General features: G+C 39.3%; 2 protein-coding genes across 4 annotated transcripts; both read left to right on the top strand.

Annotated features, from left to right (window-relative positions):
• The first annotated feature begins 1,092 nt into the window (after positions 1 to 1,092).
• On the top strand, positions 1,093 to 17,216 carry cul3b (cullin 3b). Of its 2 annotated transcripts, XM_008425454.2 has the most exons (16): positions 1,093 to 1,367; positions 4,070 to 4,267; positions 8,212 to 8,325; positions 9,675 to 9,835; positions 10,221 to 10,335; positions 10,503 to 10,731; positions 11,330 to 11,475; positions 11,679 to 11,855; positions 12,168 to 12,338; positions 12,640 to 12,747; positions 12,999 to 13,123; positions 13,638 to 13,734; positions 14,616 to 14,750; positions 14,894 to 15,080; positions 15,543 to 15,688; positions 16,018 to 17,216. In XM_008425454.2, exons 1-16 carry the CDS (start codon positions 1,305 to 1,307, stop codon positions 16,147 to 16,149), a joined length of 2,304 nt encoding a protein of 767 aa, XP_008423676.1. In that variant the 5' UTR covers positions 1,093 to 1,304; the 3' UTR covers positions 16,150 to 17,216. The 2 variants fall into 2 exon arrangements, with proteins under 2 accessions (XP_008423676.1, XP_008423677.1); XM_008425455.2 differs by lacking the exons at positions 1,093 to 1,367; positions 4,070 to 4,267 and adding an exon at positions 5,778 to 6,024.
• Positions 17,217 to 17,979: 763 nt separating this feature from the next.
• On the top strand, positions 17,980 to 24,193 carry fam124b (family with sequence similarity 124B). Of its 2 annotated transcripts, XM_008425442.2 has the most exons (8): positions 17,980 to 18,159; positions 18,255 to 18,415; positions 20,105 to 20,136; positions 20,463 to 20,672; positions 20,854 to 21,249; positions 21,394 to 21,590; positions 22,137 to 22,299; positions 22,782 to 24,193. In XM_008425442.2, the coding sequence occupies exons 2-8, from the start codon at positions 18,363 to 18,365 to the stop codon at positions 23,354 to 23,356; spliced, it is 1,626 nt and encodes a 541-aa protein (XP_008423664.1). In that variant the 5' UTR covers positions 17,980 to 18,159; positions 18,255 to 18,362; the 3' UTR covers positions 23,357 to 24,193. The 2 variants fall into 2 exon arrangements, with proteins under 2 accessions (XP_008423664.1, XP_008423662.1); XM_008425440.2 differs by lacking the exon at positions 17,980 to 18,159 and having other exon boundaries at positions 18,188 to 18,415.
• Positions 24,194 to 24,962: the final 769 nt, after the last annotated feature.

Genomic DNA, 24,962 nt, shown 5'->3' with positions numbered 1-24,962 from the left:
ATGTCTTTCGTTTAAAAAAAATAAAATAAAAAAATAAAAAACTTTCACGCTTTCTAAATGTGCATTAATAAATTTAGAAACATTGTGCAAAAAGGTCTAAAATCACTGCAGCAGTTAAGTTGATATAAAGTAGATGAAAAACACATTTTATGTTTGGCAATCATGTTTTCTGGGTTGTGAGAAAAACCAAAATGCAGTCATGAACTTGGAATGAGCGTGGTGAAGGATTTAATGATAATACAGAAAACAGAGGACAGAGTAACAGGAGGAATCAGCAAAGAATAATGGAAGCCAGTGAGTTTATATGCACAGGAAAGAATGGAGAACTCATTTTGAGTTAATCAGGAGATCTGCAGTAGAAGAGAGCAAAGAGGAAGGCTGAGGGAAGGTGAATAATAAACACAAAGGAAGCTGAAAAAGAAACTTCAAACCAAGGGGTAGAGACCTGACAACGACCTAATAGAAATAAATGTGCAAAAAACAGAACACAACAATAAACTGAAAAACAAAACACAGGACACTTCAGTATGACTTTAGTAAAAAATAAACTTCCTCCTACTGTGAAGTTCTACAGCAGTGGTTCCCAAAGTCGGTCCTCGAGGGCCGGCATCCTGCGTCTTTTTGTTCCTTCCCTGGTGGTAGTAACAACCTTTTCAGCATGTCAATGTTCTTCTTAGGCCTTCTGACGAGCCATCATTTGATGCAGGTGCGTTAAACCAGGGAGAGAACTAAAACATGCAGGATGTCGGCCCTTGAGGACCGACTTTGGACAAGGCAACTGCTTGGTTTGTGTGCTTTGGTTCTGTTCTTATAATTGGTGAAAAATAATAAATTTTTCATTAAAAAAAACCCCAAAAACAATATAGACCTTATGTGGAAAAATGCTAGATTGAATTAAAACTGAAAAATGTCGTCACTGTTTTAAATTAAAGTACACATAGGTCTGACGTTTATTTGTCAAGATATGTAATGTAGTAGCCTATTAATAGTAATAGTAATAGTAAAATGGTGACAAGACATTAAAGAAATGCAAGAAAAGCTCAAATGTTTAAACTCTTATCTGAAGTTCTCGCGTTAGCTGGGGAGCGTGATCTGTGCGCAGAGAGAACTGCAGGTATTTCGCCATTGCTGTATGAAGAGTTATCTGGCCTGGCATTCAGCTGTCAACAAAAAACTTGCGGTGCGGGACGCGGAGCTGCGGGGTCGAGGGAAAGCTCGTCAGCTGCTCCTTGAACCAGTATCCACCCCTGTCCCTCCCCGGAGAACACTTTCATGTGAATACAGAGTCTACAGACGAGGCAATTATGTCCAATCTCAGCAAAGGCGGCACCAAGAAGGACACCAAAATGAGGATAAGGGCCTTTCCTGTAAGTGCACACCGCAGCAGGTGCTCTGGCTGTCAGTCGGGCGCTCACTCAATCCCCGTGGTCTCAACTGCTGGCTAAGCGATAGTAGGCCAAACAGCTGAGTGGCATATTCGAGTTGGCTGTCCGTAAACAAAGTGCAGTCACCATATGTACCGTCGCCTGTGGTTGTTGTCGCGTAGTTGGGTGCCCAGTTTAGTACAACACCACCACATTTTCAGCGGTTAAGTGTCCGTTTTATTTTTCTAAACGAATAATTAAATGCAACTCCCCCGATGGAAGCTAGCTAATACTGTCTGTCCACGTAGCCGTGGCTAACATTTCCCCCCCGCTCTTCTTGACACTTGTTTTTAACGCCTATTGTTTGCAAAGATACAACATTCATGCATTTAGGCTAAGCGTGCCATAATATTACTATCTAAATGTTTAAAAGAACGATGTGTCGGTCACATGTAAGAACGATTAGCTGCGTTTCTACAGCTACCACTGGATGCTAATGACAACCAAATCCGCTAACCTAAATCCAGTTTCATTGGCATTTTATGTCTTTCTGTTATTTCATGACTGAAATTGTAATATAGGGATTCTGTTCTCGTCCTCCTAACGTTGCCTTTTTCTGCAAATCACCTTAACATCTAATTTTCAAGCTGATCTCATTCTGCATAAGCTTGTCGACAGGCTATGGGAGTATTTAGCTTCTGCATCCATATTGCTGCTGAACTGGTTGTTTATTACTTTAGTTTATTATAGTTCAGTTACTTAAGGTGTTGTGATTGTGACATTGGCTTCATTGTTTGCTTGTGTCAATGCAACCGACTACACACGCTGAGTGTTGCCCTGTCTAGACAGGACCTCGCAAGCTTCATGACATGCATGTGTTTGTGCCTGTTAAGTCAGAAGCACACATTGTTTTTGCTCTTGCATTATTGTTTATTTATTATTAGTTATCTATTTATGCACTGAGTGACCTGGGGGGAAAGTATGCTCTAATCTAATCAGTCACTACATTGCAGCTGACCCACAAAATACCTGTAGGATGAACTTTTGGTTGTAATCTATGTTACCAACCAGAATTTGGCTTGTTGAATTAAACCCACTCACTGTCACTTTGCCTTAATCTTCTTCTACTTTGTACCTGCAAACAAGCTGTTTTTACACAACAACGTACTGTAGCCATGGCATAAATGATTAGTTTTCTTGGAAAAGTATTTTTGATGCAACATCTGACCACAGTTGATTGTGACTTATTGCTATTTTATAATTACCAATGGTGAATGGTTTACGCCCTACCTTTTTTAAAATTATTGTTATAAAAGAACACCATGAAAATGCAGTACATTATATCGATACACATGCATTACAAGAAGAGAAAGAGAGTAGCCCAAGTTTGATCAGGTTTTCACATTCAGCCATAACAGTACCTGCTGGTAGGAAAGAAGATTGCCATTTCTTGGTCTTCACTGCAGACACTTTATATTGACAGACTGAAGGGGAAAAAGTTGGAAGTGCCCTCCACAGCACTTTTTCTAAACGTCTACTGCTGCCTCTACCTGAATCCTTCTCGAAGTCATATCCTCCACTTTAGCCAAGATGCTAATTTTGGTTTTCTTGGTCAAAAACAGTTTACTGTCAATAGTAAAAATCCTTCAGTCAGATTGAAAACAGTTTTGTAATTCCTAAAACAAGATGCTAAAACCTGTTGTTTCCTTAAAAGGTCCTTCCAGTAATGGAGTAATGGAACTTTTTTTTTTTGCAAAATTTGAATTAAAAGACAGCATTGTTAAGAACAACCACCAAATAGTTGTAAGTGACCACTAGTTAAAGCAGCACCGTTAATTACTGTCAATGCAGGTTGAGGGAAATGCTTCATAAAGTCAGTTAGCATGTGTTTAACGTCCAGGGTGTTGTAAAAATGATTCATCACAACAGGTTATAAACTCAGCAGGTCCATTGTGATTCCCCTTCCCATTAAGAAGGCTTGGAATGATTCTGTGGTCTGCAATTTAATTAAGTGTTTGCTAGCTCACTATTAAAGCCAGTAGTGTATAGAAAATAAAGTAGTGCGGAGAAAAAGGAGCTCTGTGGTGATCCAATAGAAGGCAGCGATTGACTGATGAAAAACGGCTCTTGATTCACACACTGGTATCTGTACGTTTAAAAAGGGAAAGGAAGACCAACAACCATCTCTTATCTATTGCAACAGAATGCCAAGCATATCTTAGGATATCCTACAAAACTTTGTGGCATAACTTGACTCAGTGCACGTTCAAAATAGAAAAAAAGCACAGGGCTAGGCTTGTAGTTTAGCTTAATTGTTACTATGGTGTTTTATTGCAATATAAATGTGCAGATTTGGCATAAATTGTAATAATTTAAGTTGAGCTGGGGTCAATTATCAATGAATATCACCCAAATTCCCTTGTTCTAAAAAATGTTTAAGTCCTCTGTCAAAGCAATAATTCAATTTTCTGCTACTTCTGGTTCCTGTTCAGCCTTTGTATACCACAGAATTATCAAATAATTCAAATTAGGGCTTTATACACAAGCAGGAACTGGATGATAACTTAAAAACCTCTTCCTGCCATGTAATCTTTTTTATTTAATACAGAGATGTGTAAATAAATAACCAGAACTGATACAGCAGTGAAGAAGGTAATCTTTACTTGACTCTTTTTTGTTGTTGTTGGCTTGTTTTATTCTTACAGATGACGATGGATGAGAAGTATGTCAACAATATCTGGGACCTACTAAAAAATGCAATCCAGGAAATCCAGAGGAAAAACAACAGCGGCCTGAGCTTTGAGGAACTTTACAGGAATGCCTACACAATGGTGCTCCACAAACATGGAGAGAAACTGTACACAGGCCTGCGGGAAGTTGTCACTGAACATCTCATCAACAAAGTAAGAGCACAGATAACTGCACAAACAGGCCTACACAACTCCAGAAGGAGTCTAAAGGTCAAGTGATGGCAGATTGAATAAAGCATTTCTAAGTGCATCTGGCTGTGTTTTGAAAACAGGATTCATTTTGGGAACGTTTACAGTTTTTTGCTTTACACCCTCAGTAATGACTTCTGCGTGACAGAAGTCATGAAGCAGCCGTGGTGTTGCTTGGTTGGCCTGAACCTTCTTGGCGGATCTTTCAACACTATTTCCTTCTGATTGGTCAAGTGTTTTTCTGTGTCTTTATTATCTAATATTTAATCTCAAGACCAGTCAACATTTATTTTATTTCAATTTGCTAAATGACATATTGTCTTATCAGTACTTGATGTAGATTTCTGTTTGCTTGAGAATGAGTTGGCTGAGGCTAGAGACCAATTACTACTCAACAATAATATAGCAATACAATATCAGCCTCTGAATATTTCAGAGGTTTTTATACACGTGGCACAAAAATGCACACCAAATCATGTAGAAATATGAATACTTATGTTGGTAACAACACACCAATACAACTGAAATATAGCTTGAAATATAGTGCTTCATGCACTGACACCTCTTTACAACGGGGAAGGACGCAGTTTCACACTTCTAGTTTTCACTTGTTTTCTGCACCCGTTAACTGACAGTTTGGACATTTATTTTGAGGTCTGTGTGATGTTAATTTTGTGACCCTAATCTGGCTTCAGGGGTTCTTACAGCTCAGAGCTTTGTCACTGCATCTTTTAGCTTCTGCTTCATCGTACCGTATTTTCCGCACTATAAGGCTCACCTAAAAACCTTCAATTTCCTCAAAAGCCGGTGCGCCGTATATATGGACCAACATTGAGCCACAACACTACGGTGAGCAGCCGCCGACTTCATTTTCCCCCATAGAAGAAGAAGTGCGCGGTGCATGCTGGGATAGTTGTCAGAACGCTGGTTTGTTAATAAAGTTTGATAATACATTTAAAGCCAGGGGGGCGGAGGGGCGGGGAAAGAGAGACAGAGACTGCGGTGCCAGCGTGTCGGTTGGTCTGTGTTACCCAGAAAGCAGTTGGGCACAATATCGCAACACCAACACCGTGAGTGAAACAATGACTGGGGCAGCCTACTATATAAAGTACTCGGGAACCACTTCTTTACAATGTGGATGTGTAATAATAGAGTACGGAACAAATTGGCAACCCAAACTGTACCGTCTATTCTATGCGCCTTATATATGAAAAAAGTTTTAAAATAGGCCATTCATTGAAGGTGCACCTTATAATTCGGTGGGCCTTATAGTGTGGAAAATACGGTACTCTTTAAAACTCAGCAGCAGGTCATATTTTGTTTATATAACATGGTTTTACGGCAGATATGCAGTATCACCTGTCAGGGGATTCACTTTAGGACTAAATTTGCTTCTTTAGGTGTACGTTATTGTCACAGAACAAAGATGGCGGTAGCTCTCAGTAGCATCTTTTAAACATTTCAAAAGTAAATTTTACAGTTTGTTACGCAAACCTTGTTCAAATGCAGGACATGCACAACAGTTTCCTCTTTCCTATGACTGATTAGGCAGTTTCCATGTTTATGAGGGTGGGATGCAGAGAAATCTTCAGTTGTGTTTTAAGCCATGTAATCTGTAGGATACTTGGAGGCCCAGTTATAATTTTGTTAACAGTACATTTTACAGATTTGAGTTTAGGGATGGCCCATCAAGATTCTTTAAGATGCAGAGCAGCTTTCAGGTACGATGTCTTTAAGTTTAGAAAACAAACACCATGCATTTACTAGAAAATAGCCCTTCATTTCAGCAAGACTACTTGATCTACATTAATCTGATTGTGCCCTGTTTACTCAGTCGTGAATGATCTATGACTCTGCAGCCTCCCTGACCAGCATTTCTGCAGTACAGCTTTAATATGTTGCTCCAACTTGTGGTCAATTGGCACAAGAAAACTACTATGGTGTTCAGACAGTATGTCACCTTAAACAAATGGCTTTATTACTTTTTTGAAAGATGCATGCTTCAGTAAACTTGCATCTCTTCAGGATGATTTTATAATCCTTTCCTAAAATGCTTCTTTGCTTATAGTTGCACATTCCCTACGGTTTTCATATGACCCCTTAATAATTTGACATGAACATGTATTTGTGTAGTTGTCAATAATCATGAGGACGAAAGTAGCAGAAAAGTTATTTTCCTCCTTTACAATCTTAGCACTCTGCTTTGAAACTGCATGACTAGTGTCTTTACTGTGCTCAATGCAGATTTCAACACTGACGGCTGTCTGTGAACACAGAAGGTGATGGCACAGCGATCAGTACAGTCTCTTTCACAGTGACTGCCATCGTACGTGATGGAAAAACAATAAAATAATGTGCACAGCCTGTTTTGCAGTTTTAAATAAAAAACTGGCCTTGCAAAATGTGCCTGCATGGCTCACTTGTAGTGCATCTGACAGAGTTACAGACAGTATTCGTATCAAGCATGTAAAGGAGTTGAGTTCATTTCAGGAACTTTTAGAAATAAGAATTTAGAAAATTCTTGCAATTGGGATATCCCTAGCTGGAGTATAATTAAGGCTCTTGTTAAATAGCAGTGTAAGTTAAACTTTTCCAGCTGTGTATTAATGATTACATTTCAGCTTGAGAGTTATTTAATCAGACTGTAGTGTGGAATCAACTGAAGATTTTTATAAGAAGTTTCAAATCTGGAAAATAATGTAAAACTTTTTTTGGTGCAATAGTATCTAGGAATTGTAGGTGACAACTTACAGCTCCTTTTTTTGTTGCTGTATTAGCGACACATTTGATCTTGTTTTGCCACTTCACTAGGACTCCTCAGCACACCATTATTCCAACAGCAGCATGTGTAATATCAATATTTCAAAAGGCTGTTTGGAAGACTGTGTCTGTCTGCTATTATATTTAAAGCTTTGCATGCCTGTTGAAACATAATTTCTTTCTATGATAGTGTTTTGATCAGATTCAGGAATACCTCTCTGCCTGTTGGGTGCAGTCTGACTGCAGGAGATGCCCAGATCTCACACAGATGATGATACTAAACTAACTTAAAGTCAGTCTGTTGGAAGCATCACAACGATACAAGACTCTGGAAAATCTGGATTTATTATTGCTGATGTTGCAGTATTTTACAATAGTACAAGCTTCTGACAATTCTCCAATAATTTGAAACCTTACACTTAACATAATCCATATTTTTCTTTAAAGCACATCTTCTACTGATATTTTTACTCTTTGAAAGTTATGTGACCTCAGGGACTGAAAAACAGATTTACTGCTCATTAATATCTGTACAGACCCCAGTAGACTCCGTTGCTTATTAATTACCAATGGAGATGCATCACATCCTTGTAGTTATTCATTTTTAATAAATTAATTGAATTAAAGCTTGGACAAATTATAACTTGTAAGACAAACTCCCTATAACCTCAGCCTTTTTAGCCTGCAAAATAACAAATTTCTCTGTCTCCCTCCAAGATCTGATTAAAATCCATACAAAGAAAAATGTTGATCATTTATGTGCTGAAATTGATGTGACAGTGGGTAGCAGAGGTGATAATTCATCATCTCTGGCCTAAAGGGGAGGAAAAAAGGGAAGGTCAGTGTGCCCTGAAGTTTTTTCTCTTCGGAGGCCCTGAGTTTCCATTTGCTGAGTCACGCTGCAGTGTCACCAGTATCAGCCTGCCATCTACCTGACTGCAAGAAAAGCGGTTGTCTGTAAACGGCCAGGAAGGGGGGCAATAACAGACTGCCCTGCAAACAAATCACAGCAGTCAGACTGATTCAGGTCTTTTTTTCACTCTTAGATATTACATGTGAAAGGGTTATTTTGTTCTCCTGTCACAGAGACAACAGAAACATTCTTTAGTACAAACTATGTGAACATTTGTTTTGTTTTTTTCTCTAAGGTACGAGAAGATGTCCTAAACTCTCTAAACAATAACTTCCTCCAGACGCTAAATCAAGCGTGGAACGACCACCAGACTGCGATGGTGATGATCAGAGACATCCTGATGTACATGGTGGGTTGACATGTTGAATAGTTCTTGTTTTTAATCAACACAACAGTTGAACTGTGTAAAGAACATCTTAGGGCAGTGGTATCCAAAGTCAGTTCTTAGGGGCCAGGACTCTCTCCCTGGTTCAACACCCCTGGATCAGATAATGGCTCGTTGGCAGCAGGAGGTAGCAACTACCATATGACCATATAAAATGGGTCACCATATGACCCATTTTATATGGTCATATGGTGACCCATGCCTAAAATAAGGTACGACAGCCTACATTTTAGGTCATATTTCTTTCATGTGTATGCATTTACATATACACTTTTGTATATATATTGACATTTTCATATATTTCTTGTTTAGCTTGTATGTTGTTTTTATTCTGTCCACTATCTGCCATGACAGCTTAAATTTCACACTTGTGCGACTAATATAGGATCAGCTTATCTTCATTTTTCTCTTAAATATGAACAGGATCACATAACTTGCCAGATCTACTGGCTGTGTTGAAGACAGTCATGGGGGTGTCCTTGATGTCAGACCCACTAACCTGATGCTGTGAAATGTTTACTGTCTGTATATAATGATGATGTTGAAATGTCCTTCTGAAATCCTTTACAGTTTCTTTGGTTCTACTGAATGTCGCACTCTGGTAAACTAAGCCAGCAGTAGCATCATTAAGGTGGACTGATTGCTCAAACTCACTGAAGACACACAAAATGTTGCTGTAGTTAAACTAGAACCACTATATTGCAGAAATGGCAGCAGAATTGTTAATGAAATAAAAAAAAACTAATGTACCAAGTTCAGTAATCTTTGCACAATTGGAAGCAGTTCTTATTGACTGTATTCAAAGTAATATTGTTGTTAAGTTTGGATACAATGGTAGACCTTACTGCTGGCTCATTGAGACCAACACACAATGACAATGTAATGCACATCAGGTTTAAAAGTCTAAAGTTATAGTTTGGATTTTCTTAATTTAATAATAAACAAGCAACTTCATTAAACAAAAGTCAGATTGGCATCAAAATAATAACACTTCATCACAAAGGTACTCAGGGGTCAGTGCTCCACTTGGCAACTACTATTAGCAGTTTGTAAATGTTCAATTCAAATCTGTTGATACAAATAGTGACAGTTTTAATTTAGCCAAGTTGTATAACAAATCATAACCCTAACCCTTCCCTACAGGCATTTAAAATGTAACAGAAGAACTGTCAGACATTTACTGTATATTAGAGACATTTAATGTCAGGTTGCAGATTTTTCCAGGAGAAAATTGTTGTTGCAACATGACCATCTTCAGTAAACTGCAAAATTCCCACAAGTCCAAGACTTTCTGTTTTGTTTTTGTGCCAAAGGATCGAGTTTATGTGCAGCAAAACAATGTAGAAAACGTCTACAACCTGGGGCTCATCATCTTTAGGGACCAGGTGGTTCGATATGGCTGCATCAGAGACCACCTTCGACAAACCCTGCTGGACATGATCGCGCGGGAGAGGAAGGGGGAAGTGGTGGACAGGTAGACGAGCAACACACATTAAAGATTGCTACCAAATTAATAATTCAGCATGTAGATAATGGCATAAAGGTGCGTCTAATTAAGGGTGGCATAATTGTGATCAAAGAGGGATTATGTTCATTTGGAGGAAGAAATAAAAGGAGCTGTTAAAACATCCATGGCCTTTCTGCCTTTTGGGGGAAAATCTTTAAAGCTTCTGACATTTTCAAATATTTATCTTCCTGAACCTCCTGCTGTGCGACTACATGGATTTTTCAAAGTAAAGGATGAATATTGAAAAATTGACTAGGGGCTGTTGGTGAAATGAACACTCTCACCCTCTTTAAAATATTTTAGTTTTTTTCTTTCATGTTGCTTCATTTGGCTTGCTTCTCCTCTTCTTCAGGGGGGCCATTAGAAATGCCTGCCAAATGTTAATGATCCTCGGCCTTGAAGGAAGATCTGTTTATGAAGAAGACTTTGAAGCACCGTTCTTGGAAATGTCTGCAGAATTTTTCCAGGTTTGGATGAAAACTCACTCTTCATAACTTATTGATTGTTTGAATTTAGATCAGCTTTTACCTTTGCTGCATCTTCTCCTTTGGGGAGTCACTTTGTACAGATGACTCTCGGCGCATTTGTGAACCACTGCTGATATATACTCTATAAATCGCTTGTTTTCACTTAGCTGGAGAGCCAAAAGTTCCTTTCAGAAAACAGTGCGAGTGTGTACATAAAGAAGGTAGAGGCCAGAATTAATGAGGAGATTGAGCGGGTAATGCACTGCCTGGACAAGTCGACAGAGGAGCCCATCGTCAAGGTGGTGGAACGGGAGCTCATCTCCAAGCACATGAAGACCATCGTAGAGATGGAGAACTCGGGCCTGGTCCATATGCTGAAGAATGGCAAGACAGACGGTATGGTTTCACGCATGTAGTATACTTATTATTTGTGAGATTAAAATCCACTCAAGATTTTCTTTTACCCAGATCTCATTTCACAAAGCAAATAAATAGGAAACCTTCTTCACTCAGTGTTCGTCTCAGTGGTTCTAAAGTTATGTTATTTAGGAAAAATATGGCCTCTTCACTTCCTGTCAGCACCAGCCAAAAGTCCACTTTAACTCATGAACATGAATATTATAATATTAGAACTTTTCAAGATGCATGTGAACCATCTTTTTCAATTTGTCTACAAGTTGCTGATGAACATTAAAGCAAATATTCATAGGTGTGTTTATATTTTAACCCGTATTTATTATGTTGACTCGGTCTGGGTTAGAAGAAAAAAACTTGCATTAATTTCAAACTTCCCTCAGTTCTTTTTTTTATTTTTTTATTTTTAAGTTACTGAACTTGTGTCTTCTTATCATTATTCAATCTTGAATGCCAAAATTTGATATCCATGCTGATGAATATTACATGTTAACACCAGACTGACACTGAAACACCTCAGGAAAGTTGCTGATTCAATCTCAGTCAGTAAAAATATTTTGTTCTTGCAATCTGTCCACAGATTTAGCATGTATGTACAAGCTGTTCAGTCGGGTTCCCAACGGGCTGAAGACCATGTGTGAATGTATGAGCTCATACCTGCGGGAGCAAGGCAAGGCGCTCGTTTCAGAGGAGGGAGAAGGAAAAAATCCAGTAGATTATATTCAGGTATGAATTTAAGTGAGTTGGTTTTAGTTTGCCGAAACAAGAAGCTGTTTAAGATGGGAGAAGGAAAACACACTGCATCTAAGCCATAAATGGATTTTAATTAGCTTTCCTGTTAGTCTCATTCTGTAGTAAGTTTATTAGTCTTTGGTTACTGTGGACTGCTAGTTTATTTCCCTCTGTTTATTACCGCCTTCTCCTTGCAGGGTTTGTTAGACCTGAAGTCGCGTTTTGACCGTTTCCTCCAAGAATCTTTCAATAATGACCGACTCTTCAAGCAAACTATTGCTGGTGACTTCGAGTACTTCCTTAACCTCAACTCCCGCTCACCTGAATACCTCTCGCTCTTCATTGATGACAAACTGAAGAAGGGGGTGAAAGGGGTGAGTTTCTTTGGAAAGCTCCACTTTAACTTTGTCAGAATGTCCCTCAAGCGTTACTGCTAGCCTGGTGTGGCATGGGAACTACACTGAAAAGTCATCACCTCACTTCAGTTTGTCCTTTTTGGTATCGTTCTAAATCGAATTACATAAAAAATTTCCTAGAGTTTTTGTGGGTTTGCTCTGCTTATTTACTTTATTTTTTTATTTTATTTTATTTTTTTTAAATAAAACCAATGCTTGAAGGATTAATATAGGAGATAATTAAATTGTGGTTGTGTAGCGGGTTGCTGACCCTGTTCTGCTTGTATTCAGCTAACGGAGCAGGAGGTGGAGTCCATACTGGACAAGGCCATGGTGTTGTTCCGCTTCATGCAGGAGAAGGACGTGTTTGAACGGTATTACAAGCAGCACCTGGCTCGAAGGTTGCTCACCAACAAGAGCGTCTCAGATGATTCAGAAAAAAACATGATCTCCAAGCTAAAGGTGAGCAGCACCTTTAATGTTCTTAGAAATTGTTTTAAGAGCAATGACGAGAAAAATGAATGACTGACTACCTAAAAGGATCTCGCAAAGAATAATTACTGCTGTGTACAATATATATTCTCAAGATTTGTCTTCAATTAACCAGCTGCTTGAACTAAAAACATTAAGTGCTTCTTTAAGTGAGTAGATGCACACAGTATAATAAATGCAAAATATCTGACTCTTTGTATTTCTGTAGGTATTGACTTGAAATATGCATCTTTATATTTTACTGTAATGTCTGCTTTGTTCTGTCATTCAGACTGAGTGTGGCTGTCAGTTCACCTCTAAACTAGAGGGAATGTTCCGGGACATGAGCATCTCCAACACCACCATGGATGAGTTCAGGCAACATCTCCAGACCACTGGGGTGAGGATGCACCACATGCTGCAGATTAACTGGATTATTTTCTCTCTGCAGTCAGTACTCTGCGGCTTGCAGCTCTGTTGCACTCTTCCGTATTTATCACAGTATCAAACTGATGATTAAAAATTGTAATCTTGCTAGTTTTGCTACAACTTTTGTACCTAGTTTGTGTCAATCTAGTTTTCTCAAAGGCCTGTTTTCAGAGTTTTTTTCTAAAACTGATTGTGTGCAATTTCTGTTTTGTCAAACCTCAGGTTTCTCTTGGAGGGGTTGATCTCACTGTGAGGGTCCTGACCACAGGATACTGGCCTACACAATCAGCAACACCAAAGTGCAATATCCCCCCTTCACCACGTCATGCATTTGAAGTTTTCAGAAGGTTTGTCATTTGTACACTTAACACAATTTAGCTAGACTGTTTTTTTGTGTTTTTTAAGCTATAACTGTTTTATTTGTTGTGCTAGGTTTACCACATGGTTTATCAAACCATCTGGCTTTCTTCTAACTCTACTAAATAGTTTTGTTTGCCTTTTGTTTAATGTCCTCCTTTTAATCAATGTTTGTTTGGTAAACATTTAAGTTTTTGCTGTATTCCATCAAGCAATAATCACGTTTTTCCTGGACGTTCAGAGAAATTACTTTCATCATCAGTTTAATTTGAGAGGAAAAGCTTTATTCCAGTTCTTTGCAGTCTAATCCAGATAACTGCTGAACTGGCATTTTGTTTACTGCTGTTTACTGCCTTGACATCAGGCCAATATCAATGAGTCTCCATTTCACTGTGTGCAGCATTCTCACTTGTGTGCCTCCAATACTGTGCTAGCTCTTTGCTGGTGGCAACCTCTTGACTTGGTATTGGAAGTTAACTAAAGCCTGATTTCCTCTGGTTGCAGGTTTTATCTCGGTAAGCACAGCGGTAGACAACTCACCTTACAGCACCATATGGGTTCTGCAGATTTAAATGCCACCTTCTATGGTCCCATCAAGAAGGTATGTAGGGAGAATCTGTCTGACTTAAAAGATCTTCAAACAGAAAATTTTATCAAAGTATCAAAGGAACGTAAACTCGAAACATTTGTTGGATTTGTTGAATTGTGTTATGTTAAATGTTCTGTCATTTCTTTAGTAGGAGTAATGATATTACAATTCTATGTAAAAATTGTTTGGCTCTTGCAGATTTTTTTGCTCTTTTTTTGCCACAGTTGGATGCTTCATATAATCAAATTTTAATGTTGGAGAAAACACCAAGTCAATACTAAGATAGTTTTCAAATTATCTTATTTATCAAGAAGAAAAAAACTATTCAAATCATTCTGACACTGCATGAAATCATTAATTGTGATTAACTGCATTTTTAGTAACCAAAGTTCAATTTCCCTTGCATGGATCAAGAATGAAAAACGTCACTTAAACAAAACTTGTCTGACAACACAAAGCAGTATGCCAAAAAGCAGCACATTGGTTTAGGGAAGAATTGGTTTGGAAAGTTTTATCTCTTAATACATTAAACAAATCATCACTTGAAATCAATTTTTTTGTGTTGCTGAGCTTAACAGTGTGACATTATCATTTGTTGATCTAAAACATTTAGGTGTGAGAAGAAGCAAAAAGGGGTCAAATGCTACTTTTGTGGAACTGTAATTGTTTATATAAGATTTCATTCTAAAATTTAACGAATACAAATAATAATGGGCAGCTCAATTTTTGCAAATCAAATGTTAAACTGAACGACACTTTCAAGTATTCTCTCATTTCACACATTTGAAGTAGAAAACGTCTTTCCGGTCATAGTTTAGTGGGTTCTTGCTTTTTTTTCTTGTTGATATTTCTGAGTAGTTCTTTTCTATAATGAGCCTGTAATGTATCGACAGGAGGACGGGTCAGAAGTCGGAGTGGGCGGGGCCCAGGTGACAGGCTCCAACACCAGAAAACACATCCTGCAAGTGTCCACCTTTCAGATGACCATTCTAATGCTTTTCAACAACAGGGAGAAGTCCACTTTTGAGGTACGTCACACCCTGCTGTCCTCATCACTTCAACATGCGTCACGCTTACATTTTCATATAATACGCAGAAATACAGTTGTAAAAGTTTCAGGTTCTTCTCCCTGTCGTAGTAGTTTTTTGTAATGAAACTGTTTTCAAAACAGGAAATCCAGCAGGAGACGGATATCCCTGAGAGGGAGCTGGTGCGAGCGCTGCAGTCTCTGGCCTGTGGGAAGCCCACACAGAGAGTTCTCACCAAAGAGCCCAAATCTAAGGAGATTGAAAATGGCCATGTGTTTACAGTCAATGACCAGTTTACCTCTAAACTGCACCGGGTCAAAATTCAGACAGGTACGCAGAGTACCATCTTGCAAACCGTGCTGTTTGCTGTACTTAAAACTAATGCTCAGTGTTGATTTGTTTTTTTTTATTTAACAATTTAACTGAAATTCACCGTTTGTGTTGAGCTGTATCTTGTAGTAATAAAGTGAATTGTCACACTTGCTGGGGTATCGTCATCTTAGCTTTAGGATCGTCTGTTTTTTTGTTTTGTTTTAGATTGCAGTATAAATTTATATTGTCTATTTACTTTTAGGATCTAGGAGAAATATTTTCAACTAGATTCTGTTCTGTAGACACTCTTTGAGGCAGTGATGAACATAAAACCAGTCGCAGATGGTGCAGGAAAAAATGCATTAAGCATAAATCTTTCCTGTAATGTTCTCCAGGCTTTATTAAACATGTAAACATGCAGTAAAGCAGCTGTTCTTTTAGAAGCATTTCATTCAATAACTGTTGTGCTTCTTCTTGTAGTGGCTGCTAAACAGGGAGAGTCTGATCCGGAGAGGAAGGAGACGCGACAGAAAGTTGACGATGACAGAAAGCATGAGATTGAAGCAGCCATTGTTCGCATCATGAAATCTAGAAAGAAGATGCAGCACAATGTCCTAGTAGCAGAGGTAAGTCAGTGGCTTTGAGTCCAAAGAGCAGTGACTGTTCATGTAGAGGCAGAAATATGAAAATACATTGAGTTCACATTCCCTTCAGAAGGTTTAGTAATTGTTGCTGCTTATATTCAAATACTTAAGCAGATCAGCTACCTGATTAGCTTATTAAAGCATTTACATGCCTTTTATTGTAACAATAACAATCTGTTTACATTTTTTCTTTTTTATTTACTTCTTGAAAGTTAACCAACTAATATTACATGTTACAGACTGGAGAATGACGACAGCATAATACGAAATGTAGCTTCTGGTTCTGATTTCTACTTTCCGTGTCTCCACAGGTCACACAGCAGTTGCGAGCGCGATTCCTTCCTAGTCCAGTAGTCATCAAGAAGCGAATTGAAGGACTCATTGAGAGGGAATATTTGGCAAGAACACCGGAGGACCGCAAAGTGTACACTTATGTAGCATAACCAGTAAATCCACTGAAAGCTAGCTTCAAATTGAAACTGAGGGCCTTGTTTTTGTGGACTAAGTGTTTGATGAACTTTGGAAATGCTCTCATCATTCGGGACACACTGGGAAGCTTAACCTTTCTTCCATAAATGTGTTTTAAAAAAAAAAGAGAAAAAAAGAGGGAAAATCATGCAAAAGATGGCGAAGTTTTCTAGCAATATTAGATTTCTTCTGCTGAAAGAAATGAAAAGAGGGGAATATAGTTTTGTAACAAACACACAAAAAAAATCCTGTTTCTTGTGGCCTTTGGAGAGACCTGTCTGTTTGCCAATTAACTACACACAGTGAAGAATAGCAAACACTGGGCTACATGGAGATGGAGAAAACATCTGAACTCACTCCCCTGTTTTAAATGTTGATGTCAATGTGTTATGTTTGTGTTTCGTGGCACAATAATGGCTGTACAGGTTGGACAGTCTTGGCCTTTTCCTCACAGAGGAGTTTTAGATTTAAATAAAAAGATGAACTGTGGTAACTGGTGCAGACCTGCTTTACAACCGCGGCAAAACACATACATTTTGAATATTTCAGAAACTGTGATAGTTGTATAATTTATTTTTGAAAGTTTGACTGTTTTGGGGTTTATTTTACATCCTTAGTAGAGTGCACCTCTCTCGCAGCTGACAAATATTCAATGCCATTTTCAGTAACGTGGCCAAGTCTGTACTGGTGAGTGGAGCGATCAACAACAGCTGGTGCTTTAAAGCATACGTTTACATTGTGGCTCCATCGTTGGAATAAAAGGCCTAAAAGTCAACGAATGCATTGCTTCTCATGGCACTTTTTTTTTTTTTTTTTTTTACTTTAGGCCTGTGGTGTGATGAGCCAAAAATTATCTATTCTAATGGAAGGCTTGTTGTGTTGCAGGTTTCCAAGATTTTATTTCCAAATGCATTTTGAACAGGTGGAACTGGTCACGCACCATGCTCCAAATGTGTACAAATTGTAAAATATTAATTGTACTCTGCGAAGGTGGATTGTACAGGGCCTTGTTTTCATCATAATAAATGTAGAGATAAATATATTTTTGTTTGGTTTGATTGCATGAGATTTCTAAAAAAAATAAAAAGTGTATTCGATTTCAGGGAGGATTTGAAATACTTCCCTCATTACCTGTGTAGTTAGTGTAACAAAACACCCATAACTTAAATGCATAAACTTAGAAATGTAATTAGATTTTTGGATTAATTGTACTTTGTGTTCATTTGAGTTTATGATATTGCCACCAGCACAGAACTGAACTGATCAACTGGAACTGGTAGATATGGTGGGCAAAGTGCATTGGCGTTAATGCTTTCAGTATATGGTTTATTGGTATCAGAATTGTACCAGTATGCCATATAAGTGTTACAAATTTACACAATAAGTTATACCGGTTATCTGTATACATTTATACATTGGAATTATTGGAACAAAACTCGTAAAACTGCATGTCAATTTAGAAGCAAAGTTTTTAGATGAGTATTTTTTTTYTCCCSTTTTTTTTTTTTTTTTTTTTATTCCTACAAAGGACTAAATTACTGGAATATATTTCCACCATTCACCAAACAGTGCTGATCTTTTATTTCATGAGGTTATTTACAAATTGACCACTCTCCCAAGATTGCAGATTTAAAGCGCCTTAATATTTCTGGGTGTACATCTAACTTGTCTTTCACAGGTTTTAATGCTCTTAGCAAACAAGTTCTTACATTTCCAGGGTTAAGAGCCTCCCGTCAACACGTCCCCTACTCATTTAAATCTGTCCAGGCCGTCTGCTGTCTCCTTTGTCCTCCCATATTGTGGGACTCATGCCATCTGCTCTCTGTTATCATTATTATAGGCGGCTTTGGATTTAAAGTCGCCCTTCTCCTTGTGCTCCCTTTCGCACAGAATCGACTCCCCAAGCAAACTCCAGACTATTTTCTCTCAACGCTGTAACGAAGGTTCATCCCGGGGTTTCTTCTTCTGTTTTTGTACGGTCTGGAGTAAGTACATTTCTTTTTATTCTAACGGTGTGCGGTTGCCTAGTGACGTCAGTGTCCCAGTAAGATCCCAGTCTCCCTTGTTTCCCCCACTTTAGAAGGCTGTGGAAACTAATCAGGATGTTTTACACTCCTGAGTGGGCTTACTGGAAACACTGCTCAAACTTTAAGCTCGGAGCCCAAATGTAAGGAGAGTGGACCTGACGATGTGGCGAAGAGCCGGGGATGAAAACGTGGACTCCGGAGCTGACACAGCCGAGTGAGTATCAGCTTTAGCTTGCGGCTAAACGCTTAGCCGAACAAATTCGCTTTCTAGCACACAATGGACCTTAATTTGCCCGGAAATCCACATAACTGGCTTCAACTGTAAAAGCCCCAACTATTTAGAGGTTTTTAAGAACTTCTTAGGGCTTTGAGTAAATTTTTTTTTTCTTTGTGTCGTCTTTTCCTATAATTACACTTTTTTCAGGTCCTGCAAGCTAACAACAGATAAAATGTTGTCATGGTGACCGCAGGAGCGGGCTGGGTTCCAAACAGACATAACCACAAGATGGCGATAGATCTTCGTGTTTTGAATAGCTTCGACAGACTTGCAGATGTTTTGGTGTTTCATAAGACATCATTGAGCCATTGATAGACTTTCTGTTAGACTTTATTTGTTATAACAATAACAATAGTTGTAGAAAAAATCTAATGAAGTCATTTTGTTAAAACTTTTTTATTTTATTTTAAGCTTTAGTGAGCTATTCAAAATATGAAAATATTTTCTTCATTACAAAGGGAAACTAAATGTGGTTGCAGAGAGTTATTGTACATTGGGAAGGAAAGTTCTTCTGTTGCAGTCTGTATTACTGGGGCTTTGTTTTTCTAATGCCGTCTCATAAAAAGGAAGGTCACGGGTGTCCATAATTTTACTTGATTTTATGTATAATCTTTCTTTGTGTCATCATCTCCAGAAATTCCACAGTCGTCCCCAAAACAGAACCAGACTTCTTTATCAGATTGTTGAGCCTTTTCAGGTCCCTGATGCTGCAACCCCAACAGACGGTGGCAGCAGCATCTTATAGAAGATATGCAGCATCTTGCTGCAAACCTTGATGGATCTTAGTTTACTCAAGAAGTACAGTACATCCTCTACTTCTTTGCCCATGAAGCATATAAATTATGATCTAACAAGGTTTCTCCTGAAATCTGCCATCATCTCTTTTATTTTGTTCACATTCAAGATGAGAGGATTGCTGCCCACCATGACACAAAGGGGCCCATCAGCTCTCTGTAATCAGCTTCTAGTCCATCTCTGAGATGGACTAGTGGCTTTGATTAATGCAAGTATTTAGAAATCACGAGATACTACACTTACTTTGTATGGTTTTTTATGTTTTGTTTGCAGGTATTAAATATTTATTAGTAATCAAAGTAATGATTTTACTATCCATCCCTCTACCAAACCAAATAATTTCTAATTTTGTGAAATCATTTTTGAGTTCATTTTCAATATCACTTCATTATGCCAAATTATCAAATTTGTCTTATTTTTATTTCATTAGTATTTATTTTAGATGTACTGTAATAAAAAAAAATGCTCATTGTGATATATTGTGCATTAAATGTTTTGTGTTTATTCTTTAACACATAAGATGTGGTCGTCTTATGTGTTTTTTCAAAACTTTCATAGCTCAATAGGCAATATTTAAAACGTATGCAGCCAACAAGGCTTGGGTTGCCAGCGTAGATGTTTTCACTTGCAGGTTTTTAACTTTTTTATTTCCAATATTATCCATTCGTACATAATTCAATGTATTTATTTTACTTAAACCTTATTTAATTTATGTTAATTGTGTTAATATTTTTCCCTTCAAGCTTTGCATTTGTTTTTAACCAATAATATGACGATCCGTCTTTTCTTTCTTCCGCCCAGTAACTCTTCTCATTATTTCACTTGTTTCAGATCTGTCAGCAGCAGAATGTCGTCGTCTGCTAGTAAGTATTCCTTTACTCACATAGGAATAAAAGCATTTCTTAAAGAACATTTTTACTCTTGTAAAGCTGTAAAACATATGTATGTTTGCAGTTTGTCTTTACATAACTTACATTTCTGAATTTTTATTAAAACGACAGGAGATGTGAAAGTATATTTCTTCAGAGTTTATGCTGTTCTCCTAACCCACAGGAAGTTTATTCTTGTCAAAAGCAATACTAAACACATGGTGTTCCGCTGAATCCATGCAAACTCGCAGTATACTGAGATGTGCATTTCTTTTTTTTTTTTTTTTATTCGTGCCTTTCGGGTTTTGTTTTCATCCCAGGTGACCTCATGAGCGGCCGGGTCGGGCGGCAGCGCCAACAGCAACTCTTGCCGATAAACCTGCATCTGCTGGCCAACCCTGGAGATTCGTTGCTTCTGCAGCAGACGCTGGACCGCCTGCTGCGCTGGCTGTGCCCAAGCCTCCGGATCTTCCATGTATCAGAGAGGGCTTCCCCCTTCAGAGTTCACACTTGCCTTCGTCCTGTGGCCGGTGAGTATTTCTGCTGCCCCTCATCTTTTATCGCAAAGGATTCAAATAATTGTTCAGTAGCAAGGAGAAATTAAGGAAATTGAGAATTTGATGGCTGCAACGGACAACCGATATAAAGAAAATTAAGTGGCACATTCTCTAATCTTCTGTTGAAGATCCAGCCTTTGCCTAATTTTTTCAGACTACCCTTCTCTGGCCATCACCTTCTTCCTCCACGAAGCCTACGGAGAGGAGCGGATCCTCAAAGTGCTGGACTTCTTCCAGCGCCCACCCTGGCAGTACCACCACACCGAGAGCTGCGGCAGCCGAACCAGAGGGATCCACATCACTTCCAGCAGTTCCCCCTCCAACGCCCTGCTGCGGCCCTACCTCCTGCCAAGCAGAGACTTTTACAGTCTGGGCCCCGGCATGCCTGTGTGGGGGGTGCGACCCGTGCACTGTGGAGGAGAAATCCTGCGCATAACGCTGTACAGCAGCTACGACAACTACGAGGACGCTGTGAGGTTCTACGAGACGGTTCTGCAGCGGCAAGCCGAGGAGCAGAAGGCTGGTTTCTGCTGGTTCACCCTCCATGCAGGTTGGATTTATGTCCTTTTAACCTTCGTTTAAGTAAGAAATCAAGCTACGGATTTTAAATGGTGTCCCACAACATATACCTCCTCTGTTTTGCTTTGCTTCGTCACATGTGTGCCTGCTGCTCCCTATTGTCCTTGCTGCATAGAGCCCGGTCTCTGCCTCCAGCTGGCCTTGAAACAGCTGTCTCCAGGGGTTGGAGTGGAAGCGTGCAGCTCTGCTGTGCTGCAGTTCAGTGTGGAAGAAGTGGGACAGCTGGTCCCCCTGCTGCCCAACCCCTGCACCCCCATCAGCAATATACGCTGGCAGACTGAAGACCTGGACGGTAACAAAGTTCTCTTTCAAGTGAGTTTAAGAGATTATGTGTTTAAAAGTGTGATGTTTTATAAATTTCATTGTTGTGAGCAGTGCATACACGAGTGTGACTGATGTCGCTAAGACCCTACTGCTCCTGGCTCTGATTGGTTGTCTGATTGGTTGTTTGTGACCAAGCTGTGTATTTCTGCAGATGGCAGTAGAGCCACACTGAGGATATCTGTTTCATATAATATTGTCAGTACATAGACAGTTTTAAGAAATATTTAAAAAGCTTTTTTGGTCCTGTGATTATTCAACTGGATCTGGTTTAGATGTCAAATATGACAATGACACTCCTGTTTTTTTTTTTTGTTTTTTTTTTACAAAGTAAATCTACCACACATCACAAACTGTGATAGAGAGATTATATTGGATTAAATCAACATGGGCAAATATCATGTTTATTTGATTGTTTCCTAAATAAATCGGACTGAATGAATCTCTTTAAAAATTGGGGAAGAAAAACACATTTAATTACTATGTTACATTTAAAGTCCTGGGGTAAACTACAATCCTTCTCCTACTGTGCTGCAGGTGAAGGCTCCAGCTCAACCTCATCGACCTCTGACCTGTGCATTCCCTCTCACCTGCCTCAGTTTGCCACCTCAAGGAGTGCAGCTCCGGAGCAGCGGACACGGAAACAGTTTCCTGCCATGCGGCCTCACCGCTTCTCTGACGATGCAAACTCACAGGCAAGGTAGGAAGCTACAGATTGGACTCATTTTGGTTTCCTTCCCACCGTTTATAACAAAGTCAGGTTGATGTGGACCAGCAGGCCACATGCGGCCCCCGGTCAGAGTACTTTCAGCCCTGATTGTGGAAAATTGAGGTCGGGAGGGCCATAAAAAAATCTTTCAGAGGGCCGAAAATGGCCCCTGGGCTGCACTGTGGAAGCTCTAGATCTAAGCCGCTCATTGTAACTCTGAACTGATCATTTATCTGTATCCTAACGCTGCTTTAAACTTCACAACTTTCTCCCTGACCTCTCTACTGTGATTCTGTTTCACTAATGTTTAACAAACTTCGGAGGCCTTAACAGAACAGCTGCTTACGCATTAAGATTAATTGACTATTGGATTTCGAAGTATCAATGTAAAGGAGGCTGAACACAAATTCATCCCGCATTTTCTCCTGTTATTTGCGACATTTTATGTGGCCCTGCTGATGTGTGTTTGCCAGGAATCAGACCGCGCAGCGAGCCGGTTCTTGAGAAGCTGCTTGGAGGATGTGGAGGAGCAGAAAGTCTGGGGTCAGGCAGCTGCTGCAGCACCCCTCCTGGAAGCTCCTGTTACTCATCCCAACGCAGCAGCCCCGCTCAGCTCTCCACCTCCAACCACCCCGACTCTCCCCTGCGCCCCTCCGTCACCCGCTCTCTCTCCCATCTCCTCCTGGAAGAGGAAGAAGAGGAGACCAACGTCGACACTGGAGTCGCCGTCTCTCCCCCGTCGGACACCGCCATCGCAACCATCACTCGCTCCTCCTCTTGTGACCTCTTGAGGACTTGTAACTCTGAGAGACCGTCAGTGGTTGGGGCTTCACCTGTGGGGCAGCAGGCCAAGGAGTTGACTAAATGTTTGCCACAGACTAACCATCAGGCGCCCTCTGGTGGCTCTAAAGGTGCAAAAGAGGAGAGCAGGACCACTGCAAGTGGACAAAGACCTTCACAGAAGCTGCTGGCAGAGAACAGCACATCGACAGAGCTGTTGTCAGCATACATAAACCATGAGGAGCCGGTCGATGAGTTCTTTATCTGATTTCCCGTCACATAATCTGTCCACAGGGCACAGTGATGCAGTCTGATAAACGAGGGCCTGTTCTGGAGAACAAAACGCAGCAAAGTACCTCGGCAGGCGACCTGCTTCACCCAGAGGTGTCTGAACCCCATTAAGTGGCTTTACTGGTCTTACTGGTTCATGTTTTACAATAACGACACTCTCCAGAGACCCAGCAACTTCGAGATTATGTTAGCATAAAAGTGTTGACAGTGTTGAGCTTTTACACAGTACTTTACAATAATGTTCGCCTTAAAATTTTCCTCATCTTCTAATGTTGCTACCATGAACACCAATGCATTTTATTTTAATTTTAAGTGACAGACCAGTATAAAGTAGAGGATAATTGGGAAATGGAAGACAAATTATGATTGGTTTACAATTTTTTTCTTGTCATAAATTTTTTTTAAAAAAGCATCAGCTTTGACCATCATCCCTGTTACTGCTGAATGAAAGAAGTTCCACAGCATGATGCTGCCACCACTGTTTCAAAATAAGAGTTTTCCTCCAGTGTTTCGCATGTGATCAGACCTTCTTCCAGATGTTCACTCTCTTCTTACAACTTTTGTCTTCCCGCTCTTCCTGTATGGGTTTGTTGCAGTTGTGCCATATTCTTTCCATTTCAGATGATGGAACTCTGTGAGACTTTCAAAGCTTGGAATATCACCAAACCCTTCCTGCATCTCATTTATTTTTGCTGATTTTTTTATGTTTACTAGCAACTCCTAGAGTTTTTACCCAATATCCGTATTTCACTTTTCAGATTTGAATTTGTAAAAAGTAATTAGTGATCCATGTATCCTTTTCCTTCCATTTGATGATTATTCTTTACTTTGTGTTGGTCTTTCACATACAATCCCACTAAAATACATTTTAAGTTTATGGTTGTAGTCAGAAATGTGACAAAATCCAAGTGGGATTCATTCATATTTTTGCAAAGTACTGTATTTAGATTTTCAGACGATGTATGCAATTAACAGATTTCTGTCTAAAATCCAAGTCGGACCGAAGATTTCTTTCTGCATAGGAAGGTTTGTACCTGAATAAAATGATACTTATATAGAATACAAGAACGTTTGTGCTTAATTTTTACCTCTCTGTCAGGCATTACTGGGGCATCATTACTAAAAGGAAGAAAACTTTGTGCCTGCAGCTTATGTGATGATACAGCCTGACTTATAAAGATTCACGGAAATTAAACAAAGCGATGGCTGTGAGTCCACAAGACAGCGGTCAGCTTGAAAAAGCCAGTGATTGGAGTCGGTGGACTTTCAGCTTATTGTTTTGTCTGGTCGGTAAATGCACCAACATCTAACCACTACCAAGCTTAGCTAACAACACTCTTCAGTGTGGTGGTTGTTACTAAAAGAAGACTAGGTGATGGGTATTTAATTTGACAGAGGAAGTATAAAATCTGTAACAAGCTGTTCAAAAGGAAACCATTTTCTATGGAAATGTTTATTCAATATATATGTTGTTACGTCCACCAGGCTCGTTTGATGGGGCAACATTAATGGAGACCACACAAGGATTTAATGTGTAAATGAAAGTAGAATTTATTAAGTTATATGAAAGAAATAACCCTGAA

The sequence above is a fragment of the Poecilia reticulata genome, linkage group LG13 (genome assembly GCF_000633615.1).
Source record: "Poecilia reticulata strain Guanapo linkage group LG13, Guppy_female_1.0+MT, whole genome shotgun sequence".
NCBI classification, from domain to species: Eukaryota; Metazoa; Chordata; class Actinopteri; order Cyprinodontiformes; family Poeciliidae; genus Poecilia; species Poecilia reticulata.
Note: the sequence above shows the minus strand (reverse complement) of the source record. Positions and strands in the feature narration are given on the sequence as shown.